Source organism: Perognathus longimembris, chromosome 28, assembly GCF_023159225.1.
Source record: "Perognathus longimembris pacificus isolate PPM17 chromosome 28, ASM2315922v1, whole genome shotgun sequence".
In the NCBI taxonomy this organism is placed as follows: domain Eukaryota; kingdom Metazoa; phylum Chordata; class Mammalia; order Rodentia; family Heteromyidae; genus Perognathus; species Perognathus longimembris.
This window is the reverse complement of record NC_063188.1, coordinates 51,135,845-51,161,966: the sequence shown is the minus strand read 5'-3', so window position 1 is coordinate 51,161,966 and position 26,122 is coordinate 51,135,845. Positions and strand designations below refer to the sequence as shown.

The 26,122-nt window shown below is 39.2% G+C and overlaps 1 protein-coding gene across 2 annotated transcripts in view; it reads right to left on the bottom strand.

The window, feature by feature from the left end:
* The window catches only part of Chm (CHM Rab escort protein), a 190,733-nt gene that overhangs the window by 89,807 nt on the left and 74,804 nt on the right, over nucleotides 1-26,122 (bottom strand). The window contains exons 3-7 of one of the 2 annotated variants that reach the window (XM_048335517.1): nucleotides 17,720-17,792; nucleotides 17,095-17,219; nucleotides 3,514-3,868; nucleotides 1,347-1,463; nucleotides 496-616 (exon numbers count right to left, since the gene is read on the bottom strand). In XM_048335517.1, coding sequence (XP_048191474.1) covers nucleotides 496-616; nucleotides 1,347-1,463; nucleotides 3,514-3,868; nucleotides 17,095-17,219; nucleotides 17,720-17,792 — 791 coding nt within the window. The remainder of the gene's footprint in view (nucleotides 1-495; nucleotides 617-1,346; nucleotides 1,464-3,513; nucleotides 3,869-17,094; nucleotides 17,220-17,719; nucleotides 17,793-26,122) is intronic. The other variant, XM_048335519.1, reaches the window with a different exon arrangement.

Below are 26,122 nucleotides of genomic sequence, written 5' to 3'. Positions count from 1 at the left end.
GCACTATGGCCACTAGCCACATGTGGCTACTGAGCACTATGAACTATGCCTAGTGAGACCTAGGAATTGAACTTTTAATTTCATTTACTTTTAACAAATTTAAATAGCTGCAAGTTACTAATGGCTTTAACTATGAGATACTGAGGCATCAGAATATTATTTTAAAATTAAGCAAATGGTTAGCTGGGCGCTGGTGGTTCATGCCTGTCATCCTAGATACTCAGGAGGCTAAGATCTGAGGATCATGTTTTGAAGCCATTCCAGGTAGGAAAGCTTGTGAGAGTCTTATCTCAAATTAACTACCAGAAATCCAGAAGTAGAGCTGTGGCTCAAAGTGGTAGAGCACTACCCTTGGGCAAAAAAGGTTAAGAACAATACCCAGGTCCTGAGCTCAAGCTCCAGGACCAACAAAAAAAGTGACTAATCAAATCAGAGCCAATATAAAACAATAAAAGCTCAAAAATTGGAGAACATAAATTAAAAGTGAAACAATGCCTTTATATTCATCAGGATGTTCTTCATATTCCATACAAAATGTAAGAAATTTCATGAGCATTCGCTTTTCTACCATAGTAAGTTGTTTACTATTGAAGATATCTGCTCTGGAACAAGGAACCTGGAAAACAATATAATAATCTGTTATACAAACTGTTATAAAATTGCTTCCTAATGATACAAGTATCCCAAGTTAGTTCCCTCCCTTTTGTATAGAAAATTATTATTTTCATTTTAGTCTGCCTACTTCATGTCACCTTCCATCAGTTCTAATAGCATCTTTGTTGAGTTCAGAGCTAATTAGCTTGTGAGCTTTCTTATTTCATTCTGCCAACTTGTTCTTCATGTCATTAAAAAGTCAGTGATAGGGCTGGGAGTGTAGCTGGTAGAGTGCTTGCCTAGCATGCATGAAACCCTGGGTTCAATTCCTCAGCACCACATATACAGAAAAACTTGGAAGTGGAACTGTGGCTCAAGTGGTAAAGTGCTAGCCTTGAGGAAAAAGAAGCCAGGAACAGTGCTCAGGCCCTGAGTTCAAGCCCCAGAACTGGCAAAATAAAAAGTCAATGACATGCCACTCTTAATTAGGAACAAATGATAGTTCAAATCTAGCAGAGCTACCTGAAACTCAACACTTTCCCAACACTCAAATCAAGCTGTGGGAGAACACATCAGAAAATTCGAAATAAATTGTAACTGAGCAAATCTCACCATTTATTTTTGTAAAATACCATGCAAGACTAGAATCTGATGCATCTGTAGGAAAATGTTAATCCTACTTGTTTATCCTTCCAAAATGAACGGTAATAACTTAATCCTATTCCCAGCTACATACTTGGTAAATATAGTACCTGTTCCACTCGTCCTTCTCGAAAAGCAAGAATCCTAGTAATATTTTTAAACTCTGCATATCGACTGACATTAGATTTGATTAGAAGATCAATTAGCAATCCCCGAGAATACAGCAGCTGTACAAAGAGAAATTTTAGAAAATCAAAAGCAAAGAGTAGAAAAATGATAAATACAAAATATAAATTTGCTGGATTTTAAGTTATTTATAAAAAGAACTATACCTCTAAATGTTATAATACAAAATAATTTATTGCATATGCACATTTTCTAATATCTTTTAAAAACTCAAATTCAAGGTTTTCATAACTTATTTCATAGGAAAGCCTGATTTAAATTGATAAACAGTCATATGTGAATTTGTCTCATAACACAGTATTTTCTTCCATATGCAAAGATGTTACATAATACACAGCATATCAACATAACCATTATATTACCTCCCCAATTTATTTTTAAAATCTCATGATAGGCCTGGTGCAATGGCTCACTTCTATAATCCTAGCTCACAAGACTGGCTTCAACACAGTTATGGTTTGAAGTCAGCCTGAGTTGAAGAATCCATGAGACTGTAGCTTCAAAATAACCAGCAAAATGCTGGTTATGCTCTACAGATAGAGTGCCAGCCACAAGGAAGAAAACCAAGCAAGCTCAAGGACCTGATTATTTGGGAAAAGAAAATATAATAATATGGAACATACAAGCACTGAGGGTTTTGGAAAAGAAACTGCAGATCTGTATAAGACCATGTGCTTATAACAATAAGTCAGCTCAGAAAAAAAACAATGTATTTCCACTGACAGAATCTATTTATAAGATTCCTTCTTGATCTTTGCATTCCATGTTTGCACAAGATTATGACTTTCTCAAGAAGTGAGAACTGTTATTGCCGGCATGAATGTGAAGGATTCATTCAATCTTTCAATATCTCATAACTAATATTAAAGAGAAAAAAACAAGAATTTAAACATTATGTAGCATGTTTTAAATTCAACCATACAGTTAAATGGGACAAACCTAGTAATTGCCTATATCAACACTTTTAAATAATGCTAATAACTAAATACATGTTAAAACTTAAGCAATACATCTATAATAACTGTAGGAAATTTGCTTTATCAGACAAAGAAAAAAATGGAATCTCTAAAATCAACATAAACCATTAGCCTGAGCATCCAGGTGAACAGTAAAGATTTTCTATAAATCATTATTAGATAAGCAAAATTTTATAAACAACGGTATTAGTTCAGTAGTTTTCAATACAAACAAAATTTATGTCACTTTCAACCTTTATCTTCTTTTATCAGTAGTGGGGCTTGAACTCAGGGCCTGGGTTTTCTTTTTTTTTTTGCTCAAGACTAGTGCTCTACCACTTTGAGCCACAGTTCCACTTTCAGTTTTCTAGTGATTACTTGGAGATAAGAGTCTCATAGACTTTCTTGCTCAGGCTGGCTTTGATTCATGATCCTCAGATTTCAGCCTCCTGAGTAGCTAGGATTATATGTCTGAGCCACCAGTGCCTGGCTGACCGTCATCATCTTATTCCTATGATCCTCAGATCACAGATTCCTGAGTAGCTAGTGATACAGGCATGAGCTACCAGTTTCTGGCTTCAAAAATATTTTTTTTTCTTAAAAACATAAACATTTTTAAGGTTCAAGGTTCCCTCAGTCATAATAATTGATAATACTAAGTAAAACATAAAATGTATTTTATTTAATAAGCTCTAGTAAAGCTTAGATTTAATGCTTATTTTAAAACTAATGTACTTAAAAGATTATGGAAGAATAAAAATAAATTACAATGAAAACTATCCCAGACTTTTGTTGCTAAATCTCAGAAACAACAAATGTGGACATTATTTAAATCTAGGCCTCTTTCTTACCACCCTGTTATCTGCCATAGCAATTTCGCAGTGGTAAGTCTAAAAATCATTTTAGTTTGATTGAATACTGGGACTAAATTTTAATAATTAACCATTTTAGTACTTAGTAAGGGTATATTTACTTAGAATTTCGTCGTAATTTGGAGAATTTCATCTTTGATTTTTCTTGATTAGTCTGAGTAAAATGTTATATATATTTTTAACAAATGAACCTACCCCGAGTCGGGCTAAAAAGGCTATCTTTACAACTGGCTGTATATAAAACAGGTAAAATTGGCACTTACCTTTGACACCAAATCAATATTAAATCTTCTGCCTTCTTTAATAATTTGAGAATAAGTAATTCTGTTTTGCTTTGGTTTATCTGCTATGTCCTCCACTATAGGCACATTTTCACTTGTTTCTTCTTCAGAAGTTTTCTCATCACTATGGTTTTCTTTCTCCCCTACCACTTGGGTACTCTCTGGCTCACTTCCTGGAGTTTGTTCTAGGGCCATTCCACAGCCTGCAGCATTTAATGAGTCATCTTCAGTAGGCTGGCAGACAGAAATTGCAGCTTCTGTGGAGTTTGCAAATGTCACAGAGGCATGATTTTTCTGCAGTGCACCAGCTTCTTCAACATCTTCATTCGAGTCCTGACTAATAAGAAATGACGGTAATAGTCAGCATCATGCTTTTCGGCTCTGCTATAATGATCACATTGTTTTCACTTTCCACAGCAAGATTGATTCCATTATCCCTTTTATCTTATAAAGTCTGGTACATATTTTCCCCTCTCTTATCTAAGTATTAAGCAGTTGCCTTTTAAAGTTTCAGTATAAATAGGAGGCATGTTTAATGTTGAACAACACATAAATATTTTAATATTAAGAAGATCATGACACTTGTATTTTGGAGAATTCAAGAGACACAAAGATTCTGTTTTGGAAGTAAATGAATTGAACAAGTACTTCAGAATTAATAGAGCTGAGTTCAAACACTGACTCTATGACTAATTCTGTGAAGTTATTAGACTAGTTCCTTATCCTCTCTGAGACCTAAACTTTCAAGGATGATCTAAAGATTAAATGAAGTAAAGAACATGGCACAATGCCTGGAGTATACAGTAAACGTTCAACAGTGGTATTTAATCTCAGATTATTATTGGAAAGTATTTCTTGATTTGGAATTATAACAGAGGTACCTTCCATAAAGTGGGGAGGGGGGATCCTGCCACAAAAAGGTTAATCTGTGATGTAAAAGGATCGTATTATTTTAGTAATGTCTATTATTCTACTGGAAGCCATGTTTCCAACATTATTACTAAAGTTAATACTCTTAGCCCATCACTAACTTGGGTAATAACAACTGCCTCCCAGGTAGTTTGCCTGCCTCATAAACTAATTCCTCCTCCACAGAATCCACTATTTTTCACTGAAACATTGTACTCTTTAATACCTAGCCCAATAGATGTCTTAAATTTTACAGGTCACAGGAAGTAAATATCTGGTAATTGATTACTCAAGAACTAACAGTAGTTCTTTCTTCCATTAACTCTAAACCTTGCCTTCCCATAACTTTCCTCTTCCTGTCTCTAAAGCAAAGTCCCTTGTATATTAATCTCTGGTTCTTCAGTACAAGTTTAGTATACCTTACCCCAAAATCCAAAATCTGGGCATTTAAAAATCCCAAAACATTTTGAGCATCTTCTCATTGCCCCTATCAAAATAGAGTTTGGAGAATTTTGAATTAGGGACACCTATTTGTAAAACTCTATGAGAATACAACATGGTTCAACATAATTTAAAATCTGAAGCATTTCTGCTCCCAATGAACTCAAATAAAGTGGGAGAGACCAAGAGAAAGAGTGAGAGAGTCTGCTGGCACTGGGCCTTGGTCTCAGGGCCTCTCCCTAGCACTTGGCTATGGTTTTTTGCTACCTAAATGGAGATAAGATTCTCCAAGATTTGTCTGTCCAGATGGCCTGGAACCTCCTTAATCCTCAGGTCTTACTCTGAGCAGCTAGGTCTACAGGAGTGAGTCACCTGCCCCTAACCCAAAAAGTATTTTTAGCCTACCAAGTTTATCTTCTGAACTTTCCTAAGGTAAAACATTCACACCTCTTTTTTGTGCTCTTTATTTGCTCTATAGTTAGTTTAATAAATACTTGATGAAAAATTGGTTTGTAAAGGCAACAAGCAATATGTGTGTGCACATGAACACGTGCACCTGTGTGTGTGTGTGTATATGTGCGCGCTCATGTGTGTGCCAGTACTGGAGCTTGAACTCAGGACTTGGGCACTGTCCCTCAGCTTTTTCTCTCAAAGATATCGCTCTACCACTTAAGCCACAGCTCCACTTCTAGCTCTGTGGTGGTTAATTGCAGATAAGAGTGGTATGTGCTTTTTCGGCCCAGGGTGGCATTGAAACTTAACCCTCAGATCTCAGCCTCCTGAGTGGCTACAAGTGTGAACCACTGGCACCCAGCAAAAAGATATTTTTTCAGCTCACTATAAAAATTGTTATTGAATTTTATTTTATTTTTTTATATTTATTGTCAAAGAGATGTACAGAGAGGTTACAGGTTCATATGTTAGGCCTTGGGTACACTTCTTATACTGTTTGTTACCTCCTCCCTCGTTCCCCCCTCCCCCTCCCCCGTTCCCTCATCCCCTATGAGTTGTTCAGTTGGTTTACACCAAATGGTCTTACAAGTATTGCTTTTGGAGTCATTTGTCTTTTTATCCTTTGTCTCTCGATTTTGATATTCCCTTTCACTTCCCTAGTTCTAATACCAGTATATACAGTTTCCAATGTACTCAGATAAGACACAGTGATAGTGCAGGTACAATCACAGGAAGAGGACACAAGAGGATCATCAACAATGGAAGCTACGGTTTCACATGGCATGTTGAAAGTAATAACAACAGTGATAAAACAGTCATTTCCATAACATGGAGTTAATTTCACTTAGCATCATTTTATGCATTCATAAGGGCATAGCTATTAGGCTCTTGTGATGCTCTGCTGTGACTAGCCTAAACTTGTGCTAATTATTCCCTATGTGGGAGACCATAGAGTCCATGTTTCTTTGGGTCTGGCTCACTTCACTTAGTATAACCTTTTCCAGGTCCTTCCATTTCCTTACAAATGGGGCAATGTCATTTTTCCTGATAGAGGCATAAAATTCCATTGTGTATATGTACCACATTTTCCTGATCCATTCGTCTACTGAAGTGCGTCTGGGTTGGTTCCATATTTTAGCTATGACAAATTGTGCTGCGATGAACATTGTTGTGCTGGTGGCTTTAGTGTCTTCTTATTTGTGGTCTTTTGGGTAGATGCCCAAAAATGGGGCATATTTTTAATATTTTTAATATGAAACAAATTTATCTCTAGGAAACACAACAAATTAAGCCAAAATAAAGCAATGTACTATAAATTCAAATACCTGGATGAAAAGCTAAGATGAGTTATTAAAATTAACAGAAAGGGGCTGGAAATATGGATTATTACTAATATGGCTTATTACTATGGCATGCCTTGCATGCATGAAGCCTTGGGTTCAATTCCTCAGCACCACATTAACAGAAAAAGCCGGAAGTAGCGCTGAGGCTCAAGTGGTAGAGTGCTAGCCTTGAGCAAAAAGAAGCCAGGGACAGTGCTCAGGCCCTGAGTCCAAGACCCAGGACTAGCAAAAAAAAAAAAAAAAAGAGATAAAATTAACACAATGCACACTACAAAAAAGCGAGACAATGAAAGAGTAAAATAACATCGAGATGTGAAGAAAAAGTTTCATATTTACTATTACAGTGTAATAAATTTAGTGATGTCAAATAAAAAGAACTAATGTTAATTAATGGTAAATCAAGACATCGAATCTAGAATACTGCAGTAGGGAAGGTACCCAAGACTTACTCCTAGCTCAATACTTAGGAAAGGGTGGGCAAGTTACTGAATATCCTCAATCTCCTATTAATGAAATGGTGATAAGTCCTTGTGCCTTACTATGTGAGACTTGAAGATAAATTAAGTTCATTTATGAAATGAAAACCACTGTATAATCTCTAAAAGGCTAAACAAATATAAGGTATGGAGCAAATCAAAGGTATTTTTAAATTGCCTGAAGGACAACAGGTAACTCAAAAACCTATGAACCAAAGATTGTCTATACGGAAGCTTTCTGATACATAAACACACAAGAGAACCATTACCATTAACAACAATGAAAATGAAAAGCAATCCTGTGAAGCGTAGTGTGTATAAATCCCAAATTTCAAGTGTTGTACTGACTTTCATTATTTTGAAAACCAATACAATTTAAATAGGTTCCATGAGACAGGGATGGAGGGTGACAACTTTCATCAAAAATTCCATGCCTGGAGCTGGGGATATAGCCTAGTGGCAAGAGTGCCTGCCTCGGATACACGAGGCCCTAGGTTTGATTCCCCAGCACCACATATACAGAAAACGGCCAGAAGCGGCGCTGTGGCTCAAGTGGCAGAGTGCTAGCCTTGAGCGGGAAGAAGCCAGGGACAGTGCTCAGGCCCTGAGTCCAAGGCCCAGGACTGGCCAAAAAAAAACAAAAAAAAATTTCCATGCCTAAACATTAAACTAAGAAATGACAGAATAATTAATTTTACTTCATAGTTAATCCAGATGTGGCAATGTCTCATACTGCAGACCATGATAATGACACTGTGGAAATTAAGCACAGAAACTGATTTATGCAGTGGACAGGGGTTTTATGGAGTGAATGAAATGCATTAACTGACAATCTGAAATACAGAAATAAAAATCCTTAACGAAATGTATAATCAAAGGTTAGTCAAATGTAAGATATCGGGAGAAAATGAACGGATAAAGAAAAATTATTCTCTTACAATTTGCTCTACATTCACAGATTATTAAGTTTTACCATTTTCACCATCCTAACTTGGCAAAATTCCTAGCACTATAGAAAAAACAAGTAACAGAAACATAATACTGTCCTACTTTGTACTAAACACCATGGTGTCTTTTGGAGTTCTGCCAAGGTGTAAGTTAATATCCAAAAAGAAGTTATAAAGAGACACCAGAAAGTCCTAAAACCCTACATAATTACTAAGTAAACAACATTATGCTAATCAAAAGGCTTTCTTCCTTAAATTTTAAACTTTATATTGTGGTAAACAATGTTTTCTTTAAAGATATTCAACCAGCAAAGAAAGATAAAAAATACAGTTTAATTTTATCCTTCAAATGTACTAGAAAGCCAAAGTACATTTGATAAATATAAAATTATGTTAGTGCATTGTGAGGAATCAAGAGACACTTTAGTTCTAAAATATTATAATGATTTTTAACATTTTAAGGAAAATAAACTTCCCATTAATTCTTGTAATAATTTTCATTATCAAAACAGATCTCACTAATTATAACTAATGTCATTTACACTGCTAACTTGAACTCCAAAAGCCATTTACAATACTGTATGATGGTATTTTTGAGAAAATTTTCCTAACTGCAACTGCTTAATAGTGCCATAAATGCCATTTTTTTACTAATTGACAAAATCTGCATGTAACCCTTCGAATTTGGGGATATGAATTCTGATACTATCTGGTACTGTTTATCAATTAATGGTAAGTACTTACAAAGGAACACCTCCAACTGAGTATGTCTTATTAATGTCTTGTAACAGTCACACTTTTAGATGAGACCAACGAAAGACTGCCAACCAGCTGGTTAATTTATTCAGCACAGATGTTCACTATTTATTTTTCAGTCCTTTGCACATTTTTCTACCCCAATATACCTTGTTGCAGAAATTATATTCTTTTACTTTGATGTATGTATGCATTTTGTTCTTTGGCCATTCATCTTTGATTTGCCCAGTATAGGTTATACCACTACTCAGCTGTTTATTACTAAAATATTTAATGGCTACTAACTAGAATTATCAAATTCAGACTATCCAAACTTTGCTCTTCTAGAAAACTGTAACTCAATCTTGAATTGCTACAAAACCATAGATTTGTAGATAGAGCTCTGTACTTGCTGAACATTTTTTAATGTTATCACATACTGTAGAATATATTGATTTCTAAAATATTGTAGCTTGTCACATTTGTCCAAGAACAAAATTTCCTAAGATGGAGTGCAGCAGGTGGTTGCCTATACAACAATAATGACCCCCTTACTTCCTTGTGACAAGAGACCTAATTCGGTTCCAATATCTAGCAGAACATGCTAAGTCTTACAAGATAGATCCTGACCAGTCAAAACAAATTAGGATAATTTTACATCACTAGTGATAGATTTAGAAGTGAGTGTGTAGTCCAATTTTGGTCATTTAGTTATAGAAGAGTCTTCTTGGAGCTCTTGGTAAATTTTTTTTAGTTATAATAAAACAATGATGAAAAACTTCCTTTTGATTATTAAAAAAAAGAGCAGAATCACTTTAAGTATTGTTTCTTTCTATCCTTTTCTTCTCATTGGTAATATTTTGTTCACTTAGTACGTATACAGAGTACCTTAACTACTGTATCTAGGGTATACTTTCTGGTCTCTTTTTATAACATCTTTTTGGACATTAATTCATAGGTTGGCAGAAGTCCAAAAACACCATGGGGGTTGCTGGAAAGTAGGACAATATGGTATGCTTTATAATCCTTATATACCTTAATATACCCTTATAGCAATTAAAGAAGTAAATGCCTTTCCTTATCTGTTAGTCTTCAGAAAGGAAATAATTCATTCACTTAATGGATAACTTGATTAATTATATGTGTGTTTATCTGCTGACTGAAATACAAGACAATATAGTAAGCTGGGTATGGTTTCAAAAGACTGCAGTCCCAGGTGCCAGGGACACTGAGTTCATAAGTTTGAGACATGAGTTTGAGATCAGCCTGGACAAGATAGCAAGAGCCTGTCTCAAAAAACAAAATGATACATTGGAAATTTTACAGACTTTTGAGTTAGAAAAATGTGGCTTCAAATCTTAACTCTGCTACCACAGGCTTTCTCTCAGCTTCAAAACATATCTACAATTCATTCCCATGACTGTGACATAGAAGAGATTAAATAAAAAATGTAAACCATATGGTTATAAGAGATGTCACCAAGATATCTAGCAGCCACTGGTTCTTTTAAGTCAATTGTGTAATCACCAAATCTTGATTCAATGCAAAATAATGTTTTGCATTGAAAATAATTTTGCATATACTCTTTGTAAAGCAAAACTAGGTCTGACCTAGGAGCAGCACTCAGATAACACTGTTGTGACAAAACAATGTGGCTATTTCTTTAGAAGTTGTGGTAACTAGCACAACAACTTACATTTTAGTATTTAGCTTATCTTTGTAATAATGCAAAGAAGTAAATTTTTAGAGTTCAAATGATCACTGAATCTTTAAGCTGAACACCTCACAATATTCTTTAAAAACAAGTTAAAAGAAATAAAATTTTTCTATATATTTACATTTAAAAAAACCCTTGTGGCTTTAGGTAATTTTGAAACATTAGTAAGGGGTGTGCAGATGCATTCTGTGCAATCCTTCAATCAGAGACAAAAATGAGGCAATGTGACTGAAATACTGTTTATGATCAAGAGATAGACACTTTCTTCTTCAAATTAAGTAACAATTGGTGAGAATGATCACAGGAGTGATGTTAATCAAGATTCATTGTATTCATATAGTAGTTTGTTGAATGGCAACTCTTATGTACAACTATTTAAAGAGAAATATAAAATTAAAAAATAAAATGACGGCATATGTGCAAATCAATCCATAGATCTGGTCCTACTGAATGCCAACTCTACAAATAAGCCAGCTCAACAAGTCTAAACTTGGAAGAAAAGCCATATTTCAGCCTTATAATTAAAAGGCTGTCTAAGACATGGTATTTTCGAAGTTTACAGAAGTATTTCAAATAATATTCCATGTATACATTGCACCAAGTACTTCAAATTTGACTTCTAGCTACAGGATTAGTATCTTTTATCCAAAATACTTCGGCCAGAATTGTTTCATGTTTGCAGTTTTCCAGATTTTGGAATATTGGCATTCACATATTAAGAGATCTTGGGAATGACAGATGAAGTCTAATAAAGAAATGCATTTATGATTCATATATACCACACACACACACACACACACACATAGAGTAGTTTCATGAAATATTGTTCATAAACCTGTTTTCACTGTGGCCCTCTATATAAGGGTTAGGTGTAGAATTTTACATCTGTGATCTCTCAAAACCTCTAGATTGTGTAAATTTTCAGATTTTGGATTTTCAGATGCTCAACCTATATTAGTCAATACAATTAAATATAGTAAGATATTTAGTGTAAATGATCATTAAATTGCAGAACTTGAACTTTTTTTAATAATAATTACTTATTTATTGTTAAAGTGATGTACAGAGGGGTTACAGTTTCATACGTTAGGCCATGGGTACATTTCTTGTACTATTTGTTACCTCCTCCCTCATTCCCCCTTTCCCTCTCCTCCCCCCCCATGAGTTGTTCAGTTGGTTTACATCAAATGGTTTTATAAGTATTGCTTTTGGAGTCGTTTGTCTTTTTATCCTTTGTCTCTCGATTTTGATATTCCGTTTCACTTCCCTAGTTCTAATACCAGTACATACAGTATCCAGGGTACTCAGATAAGATACAGTGATAGCGTGGGGACAACCACAGGAAGGGGATACAAGAGGATCATCAACAAAAGAAGCTACAGTTTCACATGGCATGCTGAAAGTAATTACAACAGTGATATAACAGTCGCAGAATTTGAACTTTTGGTAATTGGTCATACAAAACATTTGTCAAATTGTATATTCTGAGGCAATCGTGTGCAAGAAAGAAAAAAAACATTAAGACACAGTTGGTCAGTTGGTTAGCATTAGTGTATATTCACGAAGTCCTCAAGAATTGACAATAACCCTATTTCTGGGGGTGGGGGGAAACAGCCTCATTAAGTGAGCTTAAAAATAAGGAGAAAATACAATTGATCTGTGTCATGTTGCTGTAGTTATATACACAGGAATCAGTACAGAAAATAGATTCTTGGTAAGAAAAAACAAAACTCGGGTAGAAAGAAAGATGTTTTTAATGTCCTTTACAGAAGAAATGACTAATCTGAAAGAATCTATAAAAGTACCCCAAGTAAGTACTTCAGTACTTACTTTTGAGATATATTTGAGATCAACATAACAAAAACTGCATTTCTGGGCTGGGAATATGGCCTAGTGGTAGAGTGTTCACCTCGTATACATGAAGCCCTGGATTCGATTCCTCAGCACCACATACATAGAAAAGGCCAGAAGAGGCATTGTGGCTCAAGTGGTAGAGTACCTTCAGCAAAAAGCAAAAAGAAGCCAGGGAAAGTGCTCAGGCCCTGAGTTTAAGCCTCAGGACTGGCAAAAACAAGAACAAAAAACAACTGCATTTCTAGCTGGGCGCTAGTGGTTCATACGTGTAATCCTAGCTCAGAGAGCTGAGATCTGAGGAACCTGGTTTGAAACCAGCCAGGGCAGGAGAGTCTGTGAAACTCTATCTCCAATTAATCATCAAAAAAGTCAAAAGTGGACTATGGCTCAAGTGGAAGAATGCTCACCTTGAATTAAAAAGCTCAGGGGCAGTGCCCAGGTCCTGAGTTCAAGCCACAGGACTGACAAATAAAACCAGTGATTGTGTAGAAATCAAAACCAAAAAGACAATACTATATATGACTATTCTAAATAGAACTGAATACCTAAGTATATAATGAACAAAACATACAGAATTAGTATGCTGACATTTATAAAGCATTGCTAATGAAAATAAAAGACAACCTCCAGAAATGGAGAAAAATATCATGTTCATCTAAAGAAAGACTCCCAACAATAATGATGGTGATCCTTTCCAAACTTCTCTACCTCTTTGTATCTTAAGGAAAATTTTGATCTAATTGTCAGCATTTTTAGATATATACAAGTTTATTAAAGCATTTATATGGAAAAGCATAATGCCTAGAATACCTTAAATAATCTGAAAAAAACAATAAATCCTATCTGGTATTAAGACCTATTATGTAACTACAGTAATGAAGACAGTATGATAATGATGAAGAGAAAGTCATGCAGATTGATAGAACAGAAAATGAACTCAGAAACTCATCCAGAAAAACACAGCTATCTGATTTTTGACTGATGCAAAAATAACTCAATGAAAAAAGAACAGACCTTTGAACAAAAGGTGCCACTTCAAGCAACTAAATATCCTTAGGAAGAAAAGAAGCATATTGATGTAAATGTCACACTATAAATAAAAAATTTCAAGTGGAACATAAACTCAAATAAAAACAAATAGGAGAAGGTTTTCAGGTCTTAATGTAGGCAAGGAATTGTAAGGTTTGACACCAAACACTTACTTTATAAAAGGAAAAGTTAATAAACTACATCTCATCAAAATTAAAAATACTGGTCTGTAAAATAGTTTGTTTCAAAAAGGATGGAAACATGAGCTATAAACTGGAGAAAATAATATCAAGTTATATATGTAACAAAGGACATACATATAGGATAAAGAACTCTGAAAACAACTGTAAAGAACCAATCCAACTGGGCACTGGTGATTCACACCTGTGATCCTAGCTACTCAGTTCAAAGCCAGCCTGGACAAAAAAGTCCATGATATTCTTATCTCCAATGAACCACCGAAAACCAGAAGTAGCACTGTGGCTCAAATTGGTAAAACTGTGGTTCAAAATGGTAAAAGCGCTAGGCCTGAGCTCAGGGCCAGCGCTGAGGCCCTGAGTTCAAGTCCTATGATGGACAAAATAAAATTCAATTAAATAATAAGAAAGTAACATATTTCATATTGCACTTTACTCAAAATTCAAAATGATAAACAGATGGCAATAAGATATTTTAAAAATCAGCACCTGGGAAATTCATGTTAAAGCATGAAATGGGTATCACTGCACAATTATCAGAATTCTAAAATGGGAAAAGTGACATCAAATTTGGGTGAAAATTTAGAAAAACTGGGTTATCCATATTACTATTCATAATAACTGGATTATTTGGGTGGGAGCATAAAGTTGTAGAAGTTTTTTGAAAAAGAGTTGTGTGCTTTATTTCAAAACTTAACATGTAATTATCATATGACACAGAAACACTCGGATATTCATAACAGATAATGAAAACTTTTATCCAGAGAAACATTTATTAGAAAAATACTAATAAAAACCCTAGTCACGGGGCTGGGGATATAGCCTAGTGGCAAGAATGCCTGCCTCGGATACACGAGGCCCTAGGTTCGATTCCCCAGCACCACATATACAGAAAACGGCCAGAAGCAGCGCTGTGGCTCAAGTGGCAGAGTGCTAGCCTTGAGCGGGAGGAAGCCAGGGACGGTGCTCGGGCCCTGAGCCCAAGGCCCAGGACTGGCCAAAACAAACAAACAAAAAAAAACCCTAGTCACAATATTAAAGCACAGTTTTATTTTTAACAAATGTTTAGAACAGAAAAATACTCATAAAAACCTGTACATAATATTGGACCACAGATTTGTTTTTAACAGTCCATTTCTGGGAAAAGTCCAGATTTTTCTCAATGAGTGAATGAATACAAACTTATGCTCCCACAGTGAAATACTACTAAATAAGAAAACAATTAATAAACAATTGATGAACACAAAAGTTGACAACAACTGAGGCACACAACAAGCAGGTTGAACTTCTAGAACATTATGCTAAGAAAAGCCAACGCCAAAAGGTTTCATAAAATATAGTTCCATTTATATAACATTTTCAAAATGATAGGAAAAATGGTAGTGGCTGCTAAGAATCAGGGATTGGAGGTAGGGGCTAAGAAGGAAGGAAGGTATGAGGTATGGTTACAAAAGGACAACAGGAAGAATCCTGCACTGATAAAGCTCTTCTAAGAATGTTGAAATCCCCACTTCCACCACCCATTAGTACAGGTTTAGGCAAGCCATAGCAGAGCATCACAAGGCCCAATAGCTATACCCTTAGAAACACATAAGATGATGCTAATTGAAATGAACTCCATGTTATGGAAACAAGGGATATATCACAGTTGTAACTACTTTCAACGTCCTATGTGTATATGTAGTTTCTATTATTGATAATGTTTTGTATCACCTTCCTATGTTTGTACCTACACTATCTCTGTAATCTTATCTGAGTATATTGGAAACCGTGTTTACTGGTATTGGAAGTAGGAAATTCAAAGGGAATACCAAATTCGAGAGACACAGGGTAAAAAAAGAGAAATAACTACAAAAGCAATACTTGCAAAACTGTTTGGTGTAAGTGAACTGAACACCTGGGGGGGGGAGGGAAAGGGGGGGAGGGAGGGGGGCATGAGGGACAAGGCAACAAACAGTACAAGAAATGTATCCAATGCCCAACGTATGATACTGTAACCTCTCTGTACGTCAGTTTGATAATAAAAATTTGAGAAAAAAAAAAAGATTTTTCATCTATACTACTTACTGGTTAATGCTCTACAAATGTGTTTGTTTGTATTGCTCAGTATAGACATTTATGTTAAATTTATATGAATAAAAACAATTATTACTTTAATTAGGACTGGAAAACTACAGAAAACACAGAGATAACATGATCATCAATAACGTGTGTAATAAAACAATAACGAGGAACTGGAAACATGGCTCAAGTAGTAGAATGCTAGTTGTGAGCAAAAAAGCCAAGTAAAAGAACAGGCCCAGATTTCAAGCCTTAGGACTAGCACCAAAAAGCAAAGAATAACAAACGGCCAGGAACTTGTACTATATATTTCAGTATTTACAAAAGAATATACATGAAGATATTAAGACACATGTCTCAAGAATATCTAATATCTACAAGAAAGATTTAAGCTTACTGTGAGCTGGTGGCTCATGCCTGTAATCCTAAACTACTCAGGAGGCTGGGATCTGAGGTTTGTGGTTTGAACCCAGCCCAGGCAGGAAAGTCCTTGAGACTCTTATCTCCAATTAACCACCAGAAAAATAGAAATGGTGCTGTGACTCAGGTGATAAAGTGCTAGCCTTGAAATCAAGAGCTCAGGGACAGCGCTTGGGTCCAGAGTTCAAGCCCCATGACTGACCAAAAAATAGATATATTAACTTAAAAGAAATAAAGTTTTGGGGGCTGGGAATATGGGCTAGTGGCAAGAGTGCTTGACTCATATACATGAAGCCCTGGGTTCAATTCCCCAGCACCACATATATAGAAAATGGCCAGAAGTGGCACTGTGGCTCAAGTGCCTTGAGCAAAAAGAAGCCAGGGACAGTGCTCAGGCCCTGAGTCGAAGGTCCAGGACTGGAAAAAAAAAAAAAAAAAAGTAAAAAAGAAATAGTTTTCTAGCTAAAGTTACCTATTAAAATGATAAATTTTTATATTAACAAAATCTACTTCAAACCCTTGTGCTTTGCAAGTAGAGGATGGAGAACATTATATAACATATACCTGAAGACACTGGGACATAATTATGATTATTCGTTTTTTGTTGTTAGTTATGAGGCTTGAACTCAGGGCCTAGGTGCCCTCCTTGAGCTAGCACTCTACCATTTTGAATCACATCAACACTTTCAGTTTTCCTGTGGTTAATTGGAGATAAGAGTCTCATGGACGTTCCTGCCCAGGCTAGGTTCAAACTACAATTCTCAGATCTCAGCCTCTTGAGTAGCTAGGATTATAGACCTGAGCCACCAAAATCTAGCTTCCTTGATTATTATACTTTGTTCATTATGGTGCTGACCTTAAAGGATCTGGTACAAAAAGTCATTTAAATAGCCAAGAGCACTCTGTAATTGCAGATATTGATGGTTGGTTTCTTCTGAAGAAGTGGGAGTAAAAGTTATCCTATATAAATGTGTTTCATACCTGGCAAAATAAAATACTTCCACATGTTGAATGGTTTTATCCTTCCTGTTAAGCTCAATGGCTTCTTCATTTTCAAGGATATGCTCTTGCCATGATGAACATTCAGTCACAGTGTCGCTTTCTTCCTAAACAAAACACAGATAAAAAGTTTTAGTTCAACTGTGGGATCTGAATCTGCAGAATATTTGTATATATAAAAGTATCACCAACAGAGATAATTAAAAATTCTTCACCAAATGGTTAGTTTACTTGTTATATTGTTTAAAATATACTAAACCAAAGAACAACTACCAATAGGTGAAATTTTATAAAATACTTCCGGTGAATGATTTAAAGTAACAATTCTTGTCTTAAATTTGGGCATACTTAGAGTGCAACCACAAGATAGTATCAAGTATCTACGACTTCGTTTTCACCCAATATATCTATTTATATTTAAATAGTGACATCTATATTATCATAACATCAAAACTGCTGACAAGGCAACTGTGTATATTTTTCACAAATAATAACATAAGGTATCAATCCTGCATTACAGAGGAAGATTAAGATTTCTTCAATGCAGGTTCTGTGACACAAAATAAAGTCTAGCAAATTAGAAGATCAAGACTAGATAAGAACTTACCTGATATTCTTTTAGCCAGGAAAGAAGTCCTGAAAAGCTAAAACTAGCCCAGTTTCCTCCATAGTAGCTTCTTCTGTTAACAATAAAAAATGAAAAAGGTATAAAAATATGGGCATCGATCTTCAACCAAAACAAACTGAAGTGCCAGACTTTGAAGTCAGGTCGCACTTTACCACGTGAACCCCACTTTACCAGGTGAACCTGAGATAAGCAGGCCCTGTGAGCAGACCCAGGACAAGCCCATTAGGGCCCAGACGGTCTAGAACTCTAACCGCTGGGAATGCTTAACTCTGACCACCCCTAGAATGCCTCGAACCCTGAGCCAATCAGATTTGTACCTGTGTCCTAATCTTGCTTGCTTGAACACCTGATTGTTGTAACTTTGTTTTTTGCCTTTATAAGCCCTGTGTTATCACAGCTCGGGGCTTCCTCCTAACCTCCGCTGTGTCAGTGGGTAGGACGTGGCCGAGTAGCAGCTCGCTTAAATAAAGCCTTGCCTTGCTTTTACATTTCAGAATGTCTGAGTCTCGGTGACCTTCTTGGTGGTCGTTTCGCGACTTGGCACAACATCTGGGGGCTCGTCGGGGATAGCCCCAGAGTCCCCCGAGACCCCAGACTCCGAAGCCTTTTGGACTAAACATCTGATCAGAGCTATGGGTAACGTTCTATCTTGGGGACCTCCATCTAGCCCCCTAGATTTGACTCTAGCTCACTGAAGGGAGATCAAGGAGATAGCTCAGAACCGAGGTGTGGCCATTAAGGAGGAAAAATGGATTACCCTGTGCAAGTCAGAATGGCCCACCCTTGAGAGAGCTAATTGGCCACCTAAGGGGAGCTTTGACATAATTAAGATCAGTACTTTACAAAGCCTAATTGACGCCCCTCGTTAAGGCTATATAGACCAGATTCCTTATAAGACACCTGGAGGGAACTAGTTGACAGGGACACTCCAGCTTGGGCTTGGCCTTTCTTACCAACTCCCTCCTCCACTCCTTCCCCTACCCCAATATTCACTCAAAAGACACGGGGTGACAAGAGAGAAACTAAGAGGGGAGAGAAGAAATTATATCCACCTGTCCTCCAGGGAGGAAGCACAGAGAAGGAAATGCTTCCCCCTCCATACTCCCCAACCCAGTTAACTCTCCAAGAGGAGGACTCTGAGGAAGATGTTTCAGCTGTGCCCTCCGCCCCGGAGTGCCCTGCTCAATCAACTCGCCGGCGCCGAAGAGTTACATCTCTTCATAATTCTGTTGCCCTTCCCCTACGCCCTATAAGTCCTGTGGATGCAGATGGTCGACAACAATTCCAATACTGGCCATTTGCTACTAGTGATCTTTACAATTGGCGTGCCCAAAATGCCCCTTTTTCTGAGAAACCTCAGGACTTAATTCGCTTGTTTGAAACTATACTTTTCACTCACCAGCCCACTTGGGATGATTGCAGCCAGCTTTTACAGGTCCTTTTCACCACTGAGGAGAGAGGTTGTATCCAAGAAGCGGCCCAGAGACTTATCCCCGGCCCCAACGGAATGCCCATCACTAATCCTGCCTTGATTGACACCTATTTTCCTGAGACCCAACCAGCATGGGACTACAATACGGCTGAAGGCAGGGAGCGACTCCTTGTCTATCACCAGGCTCTGCTGGCAGGTCTCAAGGCAGCGGCTCGCCAACCTACTAATATGGCCAAAGTTTATGATATTAGGCAGGGAAAAAGTGAAAGTCCGGCAGCATACCTTGAGCGGCTTATGGAAGCTTTTAGTCAATACACCCCATATGATCTTGAGACCCAGGAATCTGCTCAGATAATTATGTTTGCCTACGTAAATCAAGCCGCACCGGACATAAAGCGAAAGTTGCAGGCTCTAGACAGGCTCGGTGAAAAATCTATTAGGAATCTAGTAGTAGTGGCAGAAAAGGTTTATAATAAGAGAGAAATAGGAGAACAAAGACAGGAAAAGAAGGACAAAGAACGTGGAAACGAGCAAGAAAAGAGGAACAGAGTTGAGGAAAGGAGTTTGGCTAGAATTTTGGAGCAACAATGCAAGGACCTCAGGGAAATCCTGACCTCTATACAGGCAGGAAACTTTAGACAGTTTGCCTCTCCAAGTAAGGAGCAGGAGCCCAAACACCAATCAAGAGTGGGGAAGAAGCGATGTGCTCATTGCAAGGAGGAGGGGCATTGGGTCAAAAACTGCCCAGAGCTAGCCAAGAAAAAGGAGGAAAAACATAAAGTAGGACCAAGAGTGTTGTCAACCTTAGAGATGGCTGAGGACAGTGACTGAGGGAGTCGGGGCTCAGATCCCCTCCCTGAGCCCAGGATAACATTGAAAGTGGAGGGGAATCCAGTCATGTTCATGGTAGATATGGGAACAGAAAATTCAGTATTACTAGCCCCAAGAGGGCCGATGTCCACTAAAACAACATGGGTCCAAGGTGCGACAGGCTCAAGTGGTAGAGCGCTAGCCTTGAGCAAAAGGAAGCCAGGGACAGTGCTCAGGCCCTGAGTTCAAGGCCCAGGACTGGCAAAAAAAAAAAAAAAGAATCCACTGAGCTTCTCACATGGGAACCCAAAGAATGCAGGACTTGCTCCGATACTCCAAAGTGAAAATTAGACAAGGAAATCAACTTATTGAAGATATTGTTAAAAATTGCAAGGCCTGTCAGCTTACCAATGCCCCCAATCATCAAAGCATGACTAAAGGAGCTCGCCTCTGTGGGGATAGGCCAGGCGTGTATTGTAGATTTCACAGAAATTAAACCTAGAAAGTATGGATACAAATATTTGCTAGTTTTTGTAGACACCTTTTCAGGATGGATGGAAGCCTATCCAACAAAGCATGAGACTACGAATGTAGTGGCTGAGAAGATTCTGGAAGAAATCCTACCCAGGTATGGCTTCCCATCCACCATTGGGTCGAACAACGGACCGGCTTTTGTTTCAAAAGTAAGACAGGGAATAGCCGCTGCACTGGGGACGGATTGGAAATTGCATTGTGCTTATAGACCCCAGAGTTCAGGACAGGTAGAGAGAATGAATCGGACTCTAAAAGAGACCTTAACTAAATTGGCCTTAGAGACTGGCACAGACTGGGTGTCACTCCTTCCTTTTGCTCTGCTTAGAGGAAGAAATTCTCCCTATCAGCTTGGCTTTAGTCCTTTTGAAATAATGTACGGGCACCGCCACTCCCCCCTCCCCCGGCCCATTATCCCTAACCTTCAGACTGAATTGCTTGCTGATTTGGATGATACTGAATTTTTGTGTAAACTTGATTATTTGCAGCTCGTGCACAAGAAAATGTGGCCTCAACTTAAGGCATTATATGATTCCACTTCTGTCCCTACCCCCCATTTATTCAGACCAGGGGATTGGGTGTTCATCCAGAGGCATAACCCAAATCCTTAGAACCACGGTGGAAGGGACCCTACGTGGTGCTACTGACTACTCCCACCGCCCTTAAGGTAGATGGCATCGCCACTTGGGTCCATTGCTCCCACGCCAGGCCAGCTGACCCTTTTGCCCTGGACGACGACTACCGTGGTGGATGGGAGGTCTCCAAGCACCCAATTCAGCTGCTTCACCTTCGCCTCAAGAAAAGAAAGTTAGACTGAATATTGTTATAATTTTCTTTTTGCCTTCTTTCCTTGCTACCCAGGCTAATGTTGATGTTATTTTGGCAGCTCACTCCAAAGGGAGGTGACCCCCTTATTTTAGGTAGTTTTGGGCTTGCTCAGGAATACGGGTATAGCCACCCAACCCTTAGAGCACAGCTGAGAAGTTTATGTATTATTTTGTTGCTTACATTTGGATAGTAAACACTATACAGCTAATGGTAAGTCTGTATAGCTGAAAGTTAATTTTCAGTTTGCAGTAATCCTGCAGTCCCTTGGTAAGGTTATAGGTTCCTGGCTAGGTAAGGTCCACGCCCCTGAGTCAGCTTGAAGAAGTTACAGAAGATGGATGATCTTCACCCATCAGCCCCCCTTTAAAACCGAGGGACCAGAATTATTTTCGGATACTACTTTGGGACCTACTGGTCCATGCCTTACCTCTATATCATCCCCTAGACATGCAAGCCATTGAAATGGACAGAATGGAGCCATGATTGGCTCCCAAGGTACCAAAAAGAAAAAGGGGAAAATGAAGTGCCAGACTTTGAAGTCAGGTCCCACTTTACCACGTGAACCCCACTTTACCAGGTGAACCTGAGATAAGCAGGCCCTGTGAGCAGACCCAGGACAAGCCCATTAGGGCCCAGACAGTCTAGAACTCTAACCGCTGGGAATTCTTAACTCTGACCACCCCTAGAATGCCTCGAACCCTGAGCCAATCAGATTTGTACCTGTGTCCTAATCTTGCTTGCTTGAACACCTGATTGTTGTAACTTTGTTTTTTGCCTTTATAAACCCTGTGTAATCACAGCTCGGGGCTTCCTCCTAACCTCCGCTGTGTCAGTGGGTAGGACGTGGCCGAGTTGCAGCTCACTTGAATAAAGCCTTGCCTTGCTTTTGCATTTCGGAACGTCTGAGTCTCGGTGGCCTTCTTGGCGGTCGTTTCGCGACTTGGCACAACAAAACAAATCTTCATCAACCAAAACACCCTAGACACCCTTTACTAATATTGCTCCTTCAAAAGCAAACATAAATGTAATGTTGACATAAAAAAAAGAGCTGAAATAAAATGAGTACTCTCACCAGAGGCACTGGTAGACATATCAGTAATCAGTAATCCTAGATGTAAGCTAATAGAATGCCCCTGGCCCAGACATAAGATCTGCCCTTTGCCAATGTGACTCCACCCTTGGCTGATGATATCTGAGGGGCAGACAGGGCACCTCCCACCTTAGTCGCATGAAGTTATAAAGATCCCCGAGAGAGTTCAGGCACCAATTCCTTTACTCCTCTGTGGGAACTTGGCCTTGCCGGCCCTGCTGGCAATAAACTCTCTTGCTCTACGTGAATTCGTCTATGGTCTGTGGTTTTCTGGGATAATTTTCCTTTCACTAGCTACTCAGTGTTAGGTCCTCTCCCTGAGGGCTACATGCAGATGCCCCCACCTCATTAAGTCTCCACCCAGTTACCTGGGTAACCTGCAGACCTGGAGGCAGTTACCTCCCCTTTCCCTGAGGTCACCTCCTAATCCACCTGGCCACACCCCTTGCCCCTGCCCTAAATAAAGCAGGGCTGGGTGGGGGTCTCGCTCTCTCTCTCTCCCTTCTCTCCGGCCATGGATCATCTTGGCCACAGGCCAGCAGTTCGGTAATAAACGTTCTCTCCTGCCTGAATACCGCGTGGCGTTCTCCTTTACCGGCTACCTACTTTAAAAACCTAACATATATGGTGCCGTGACTCGGCAAGGGCTTAAGAGTCAGGACAGGCGGAATTCCCATCTATTTTTCTTCTTTTTCTGGGAGTATTCCCAGTCCTGACGGCCCTTTTTCTGCGAACTGAACTGCTGCGAGTAGCCACGCGGCACTTTTCACTAATATCATTGCTGGCCTCCACATCCACATCTACCTCCACACCACTTGTCTATCCTGGTGAGTGAAACTGCTGCTGCTCGGGTTCTCTGCCGCTCCGTCCGCCGCTTCTGCCGCTTCTGCCTGCCGCTTCTGCCCGGTAAGCTCATCCACTCACCAGGCGCCTCCCTCCCGTGCTTTTTGGGTTTTGCATCACAGTCACACCCGAGCCGGGACACTGCTAGCACGCCTCTTGACAATGAGGCCTGCTCGAAATACTCACTCAGATACAGTTTTTGCCACTGCAATGAAGACTCTGCTAGCACACCTCTTGACAGTGTAATGAGGCCTGCTCGAAATACTCGCTCAGATACAGTTTTTGCCACTGCAATGGTAAATGGTTAGAAGTCACTTATATTCAGGCTCTCTCTCTCTTTCTCTTTTCCTCTCTTTCTCTTCCTTTTTCTCCCTCTCTCTCATCTTCCTGCTTACTTGCTTACTTTATAAAATTCCCAAGTCGTACCATCGTTGTGTGCCTTGCTCACAAAGCTGCCTCTTTTCACAGAGCTTCGAAACTGAGGCTTGACCACCAATGTGCTTTGTCGGCAAAGATCTAAAAGTTCTTTTCTCCAGCATTGACCACGTGGTGGATATTGGGTTTAACAGGCATCAGCTTAGGCGCCATTATGCCATGCCACGTGTTCTCTATTAGTGTGTTTGTGTCCTCCTGCCACCCCCCTCAACATGGCATCCCACTGGAGTTTATCAAAATATGATTTCAACATTTGATAATCTGAAAATTGTTGTTTGCTAGCAAAATTGTTTTTCTAATCGACCACGTGGTTTTAAAATATTGGGCAAAAAAAAAAGTCATTTACTATTGGAATTCCAAGTCTACTGCTGAAATTCATTTTTGCATGCTGTAAAACCTATGTGCACAGTGTGTATGTCTGTGTAAATGTCATTAGTTAGTATGTCCATCTAGCTATATATCTGTGCTAAAACTCATCACATCTACTGAGTTTTGTCATTGCAGAATTCTGGCAAGTATTTGGTCAGTTCTTGACAAGGTACAGGTAAGCTCTAGTCCCCTTGGTCTCCTTGTTGTTTTAATTGGAAATCAAAAAGGGCTTTTGTGGCAAAGACGCCTTGGATTGCAGTTCGAAGCTAGCCCGGGCTGAAAATCTCTCTCACACTCCATCTCCCAACTAACCTGCGAAGAGCCAGGCTGGAAGCATGGCTGAAGAGACCGATCTCTAACCAGCCAAATGCTGGAAGTGGAGCTCAAGTGGTAGAGTACTAGCCTCGAGCAGAAGTGCTCAAGGACAGTGCCCAGGCCCTGAGTTCAAATCCTTTGAATGCCATCGGGGACAAGCCATCCCAGCAACAAGCACCTAGATCCCTGAGACTCAGCCAGTTCAGGGAACAAGGATCACGGAGAGGAGTAAGAGGAGAATTATGTCAGATCCTAAATGGAGTCACTTTGTCTCACCCTTTCAAAATTAATCAGAGCCGGGGGATCAAGAGATAGTAGCTTGTCCATCTAATGTCCATGCCTGAGTATAAGAACTGTCCAAGTAATCCAATTTTTAATTTTGTGCCCTAAACTCTTCCTTTTGCCTTAATATTTTTTTTGTCCAGCCCCTGCCTCATGAGACTTCTTCCAGGCTTCATTCAAGGACTGGCATCTACCACCAAGGGACCCTGCTGCTCGCCTTCTCCAGGAGAGGCCACATTTCTGCCTTTTACCCCTAATGCCGATGCCCCTTGCCAGCAGGAAGCAGCCAGAGAGAGTCTACGTCCTTTTTCATAACTATTAAAAGGCTGGAATGTTAGGTCCTCTCCCTGAGGGCTACATGCAGATGCCCCCACCTCATTAAGTCTCCACCCAGTTACCTGGGTAACCTGCAGACCTGGAGGCAGTTACCTCCCCTTTCCCTGAGGTCACCTCCTAATCCACCTGGCCACACCCCTTGCCCCTGCCCTAAATAAAGCAGGGCTGGGTGGGGGTCTCGCTCTCTCTCTCTCCCTTCTCTCCGGCCATGGATCATCTTGGCCACAGGCCAGCAGTTCGGTAATAAACGTTCTCTCCTGCCTGAATACCGCGTGGCGTTCTCCTTTACCGGCTACCTACTTTAAAAACCTAACACTCAGGATGCTGAGACCCGAGGATAAATTTCAAAGCTGGTCCAACAACAACAAACTATGAGATTCCTCTCCAATTAGCCAGCAGAAAAACATACTGAGCCATGTGCTGGTGGCTTATGTATGTAATTTTACCTGCTCAAGAGGCTGAGATATCAGGTTCAAGGTTCAAAGCCAGCCTGGGCAGTAAAGTTCTTGAGATCCTTATCTCTAATTAATCATCAACTGGAGGGGGATTGGGAAGGAGGGAGAAAAATGAGGGAGGCGGTAACAAGTTTGACAAGAAATATACTCACTACCTTACATATGTAACTGTAACCCCTCTGTACATCACCTTAACCATAAAATTAAATTTTAAAAAATGCCAAAAATGGGGCTGTGGCTCAAGTGGTAGAATGGGCCACCTTTAAGTAAAATCTCAGAGACAGCCACCCAACCCCTGAGTTCAAGTTCCAGGACAAGCAAAGAAAGCCAGACTAGAGGCATGGCTTCATAGAACACTAGCCATGAGCTGAAGAGCTGAGCAAGTAAGTATGAGGCCCTGGGTTCAAGCCCTAATACTGTTGTGCATGCACACATGCTGGCACACATGCACACACACACTTGCATGCACACGCGCATATACATGCAAGCATACACACATCTCAAATCCCAAAGGAAACTTCAAAGGAATTAAAAAGTATCTCTGGCCTCCTCAGAGTTCTCTTCATTGTAATGTAAGCAGCTTGACAGTAGAAACTGAGGAAATAACCTGAATGAGCATGACTCCTGGACTAACAAAAATGGTTAGGAAAAGAGCC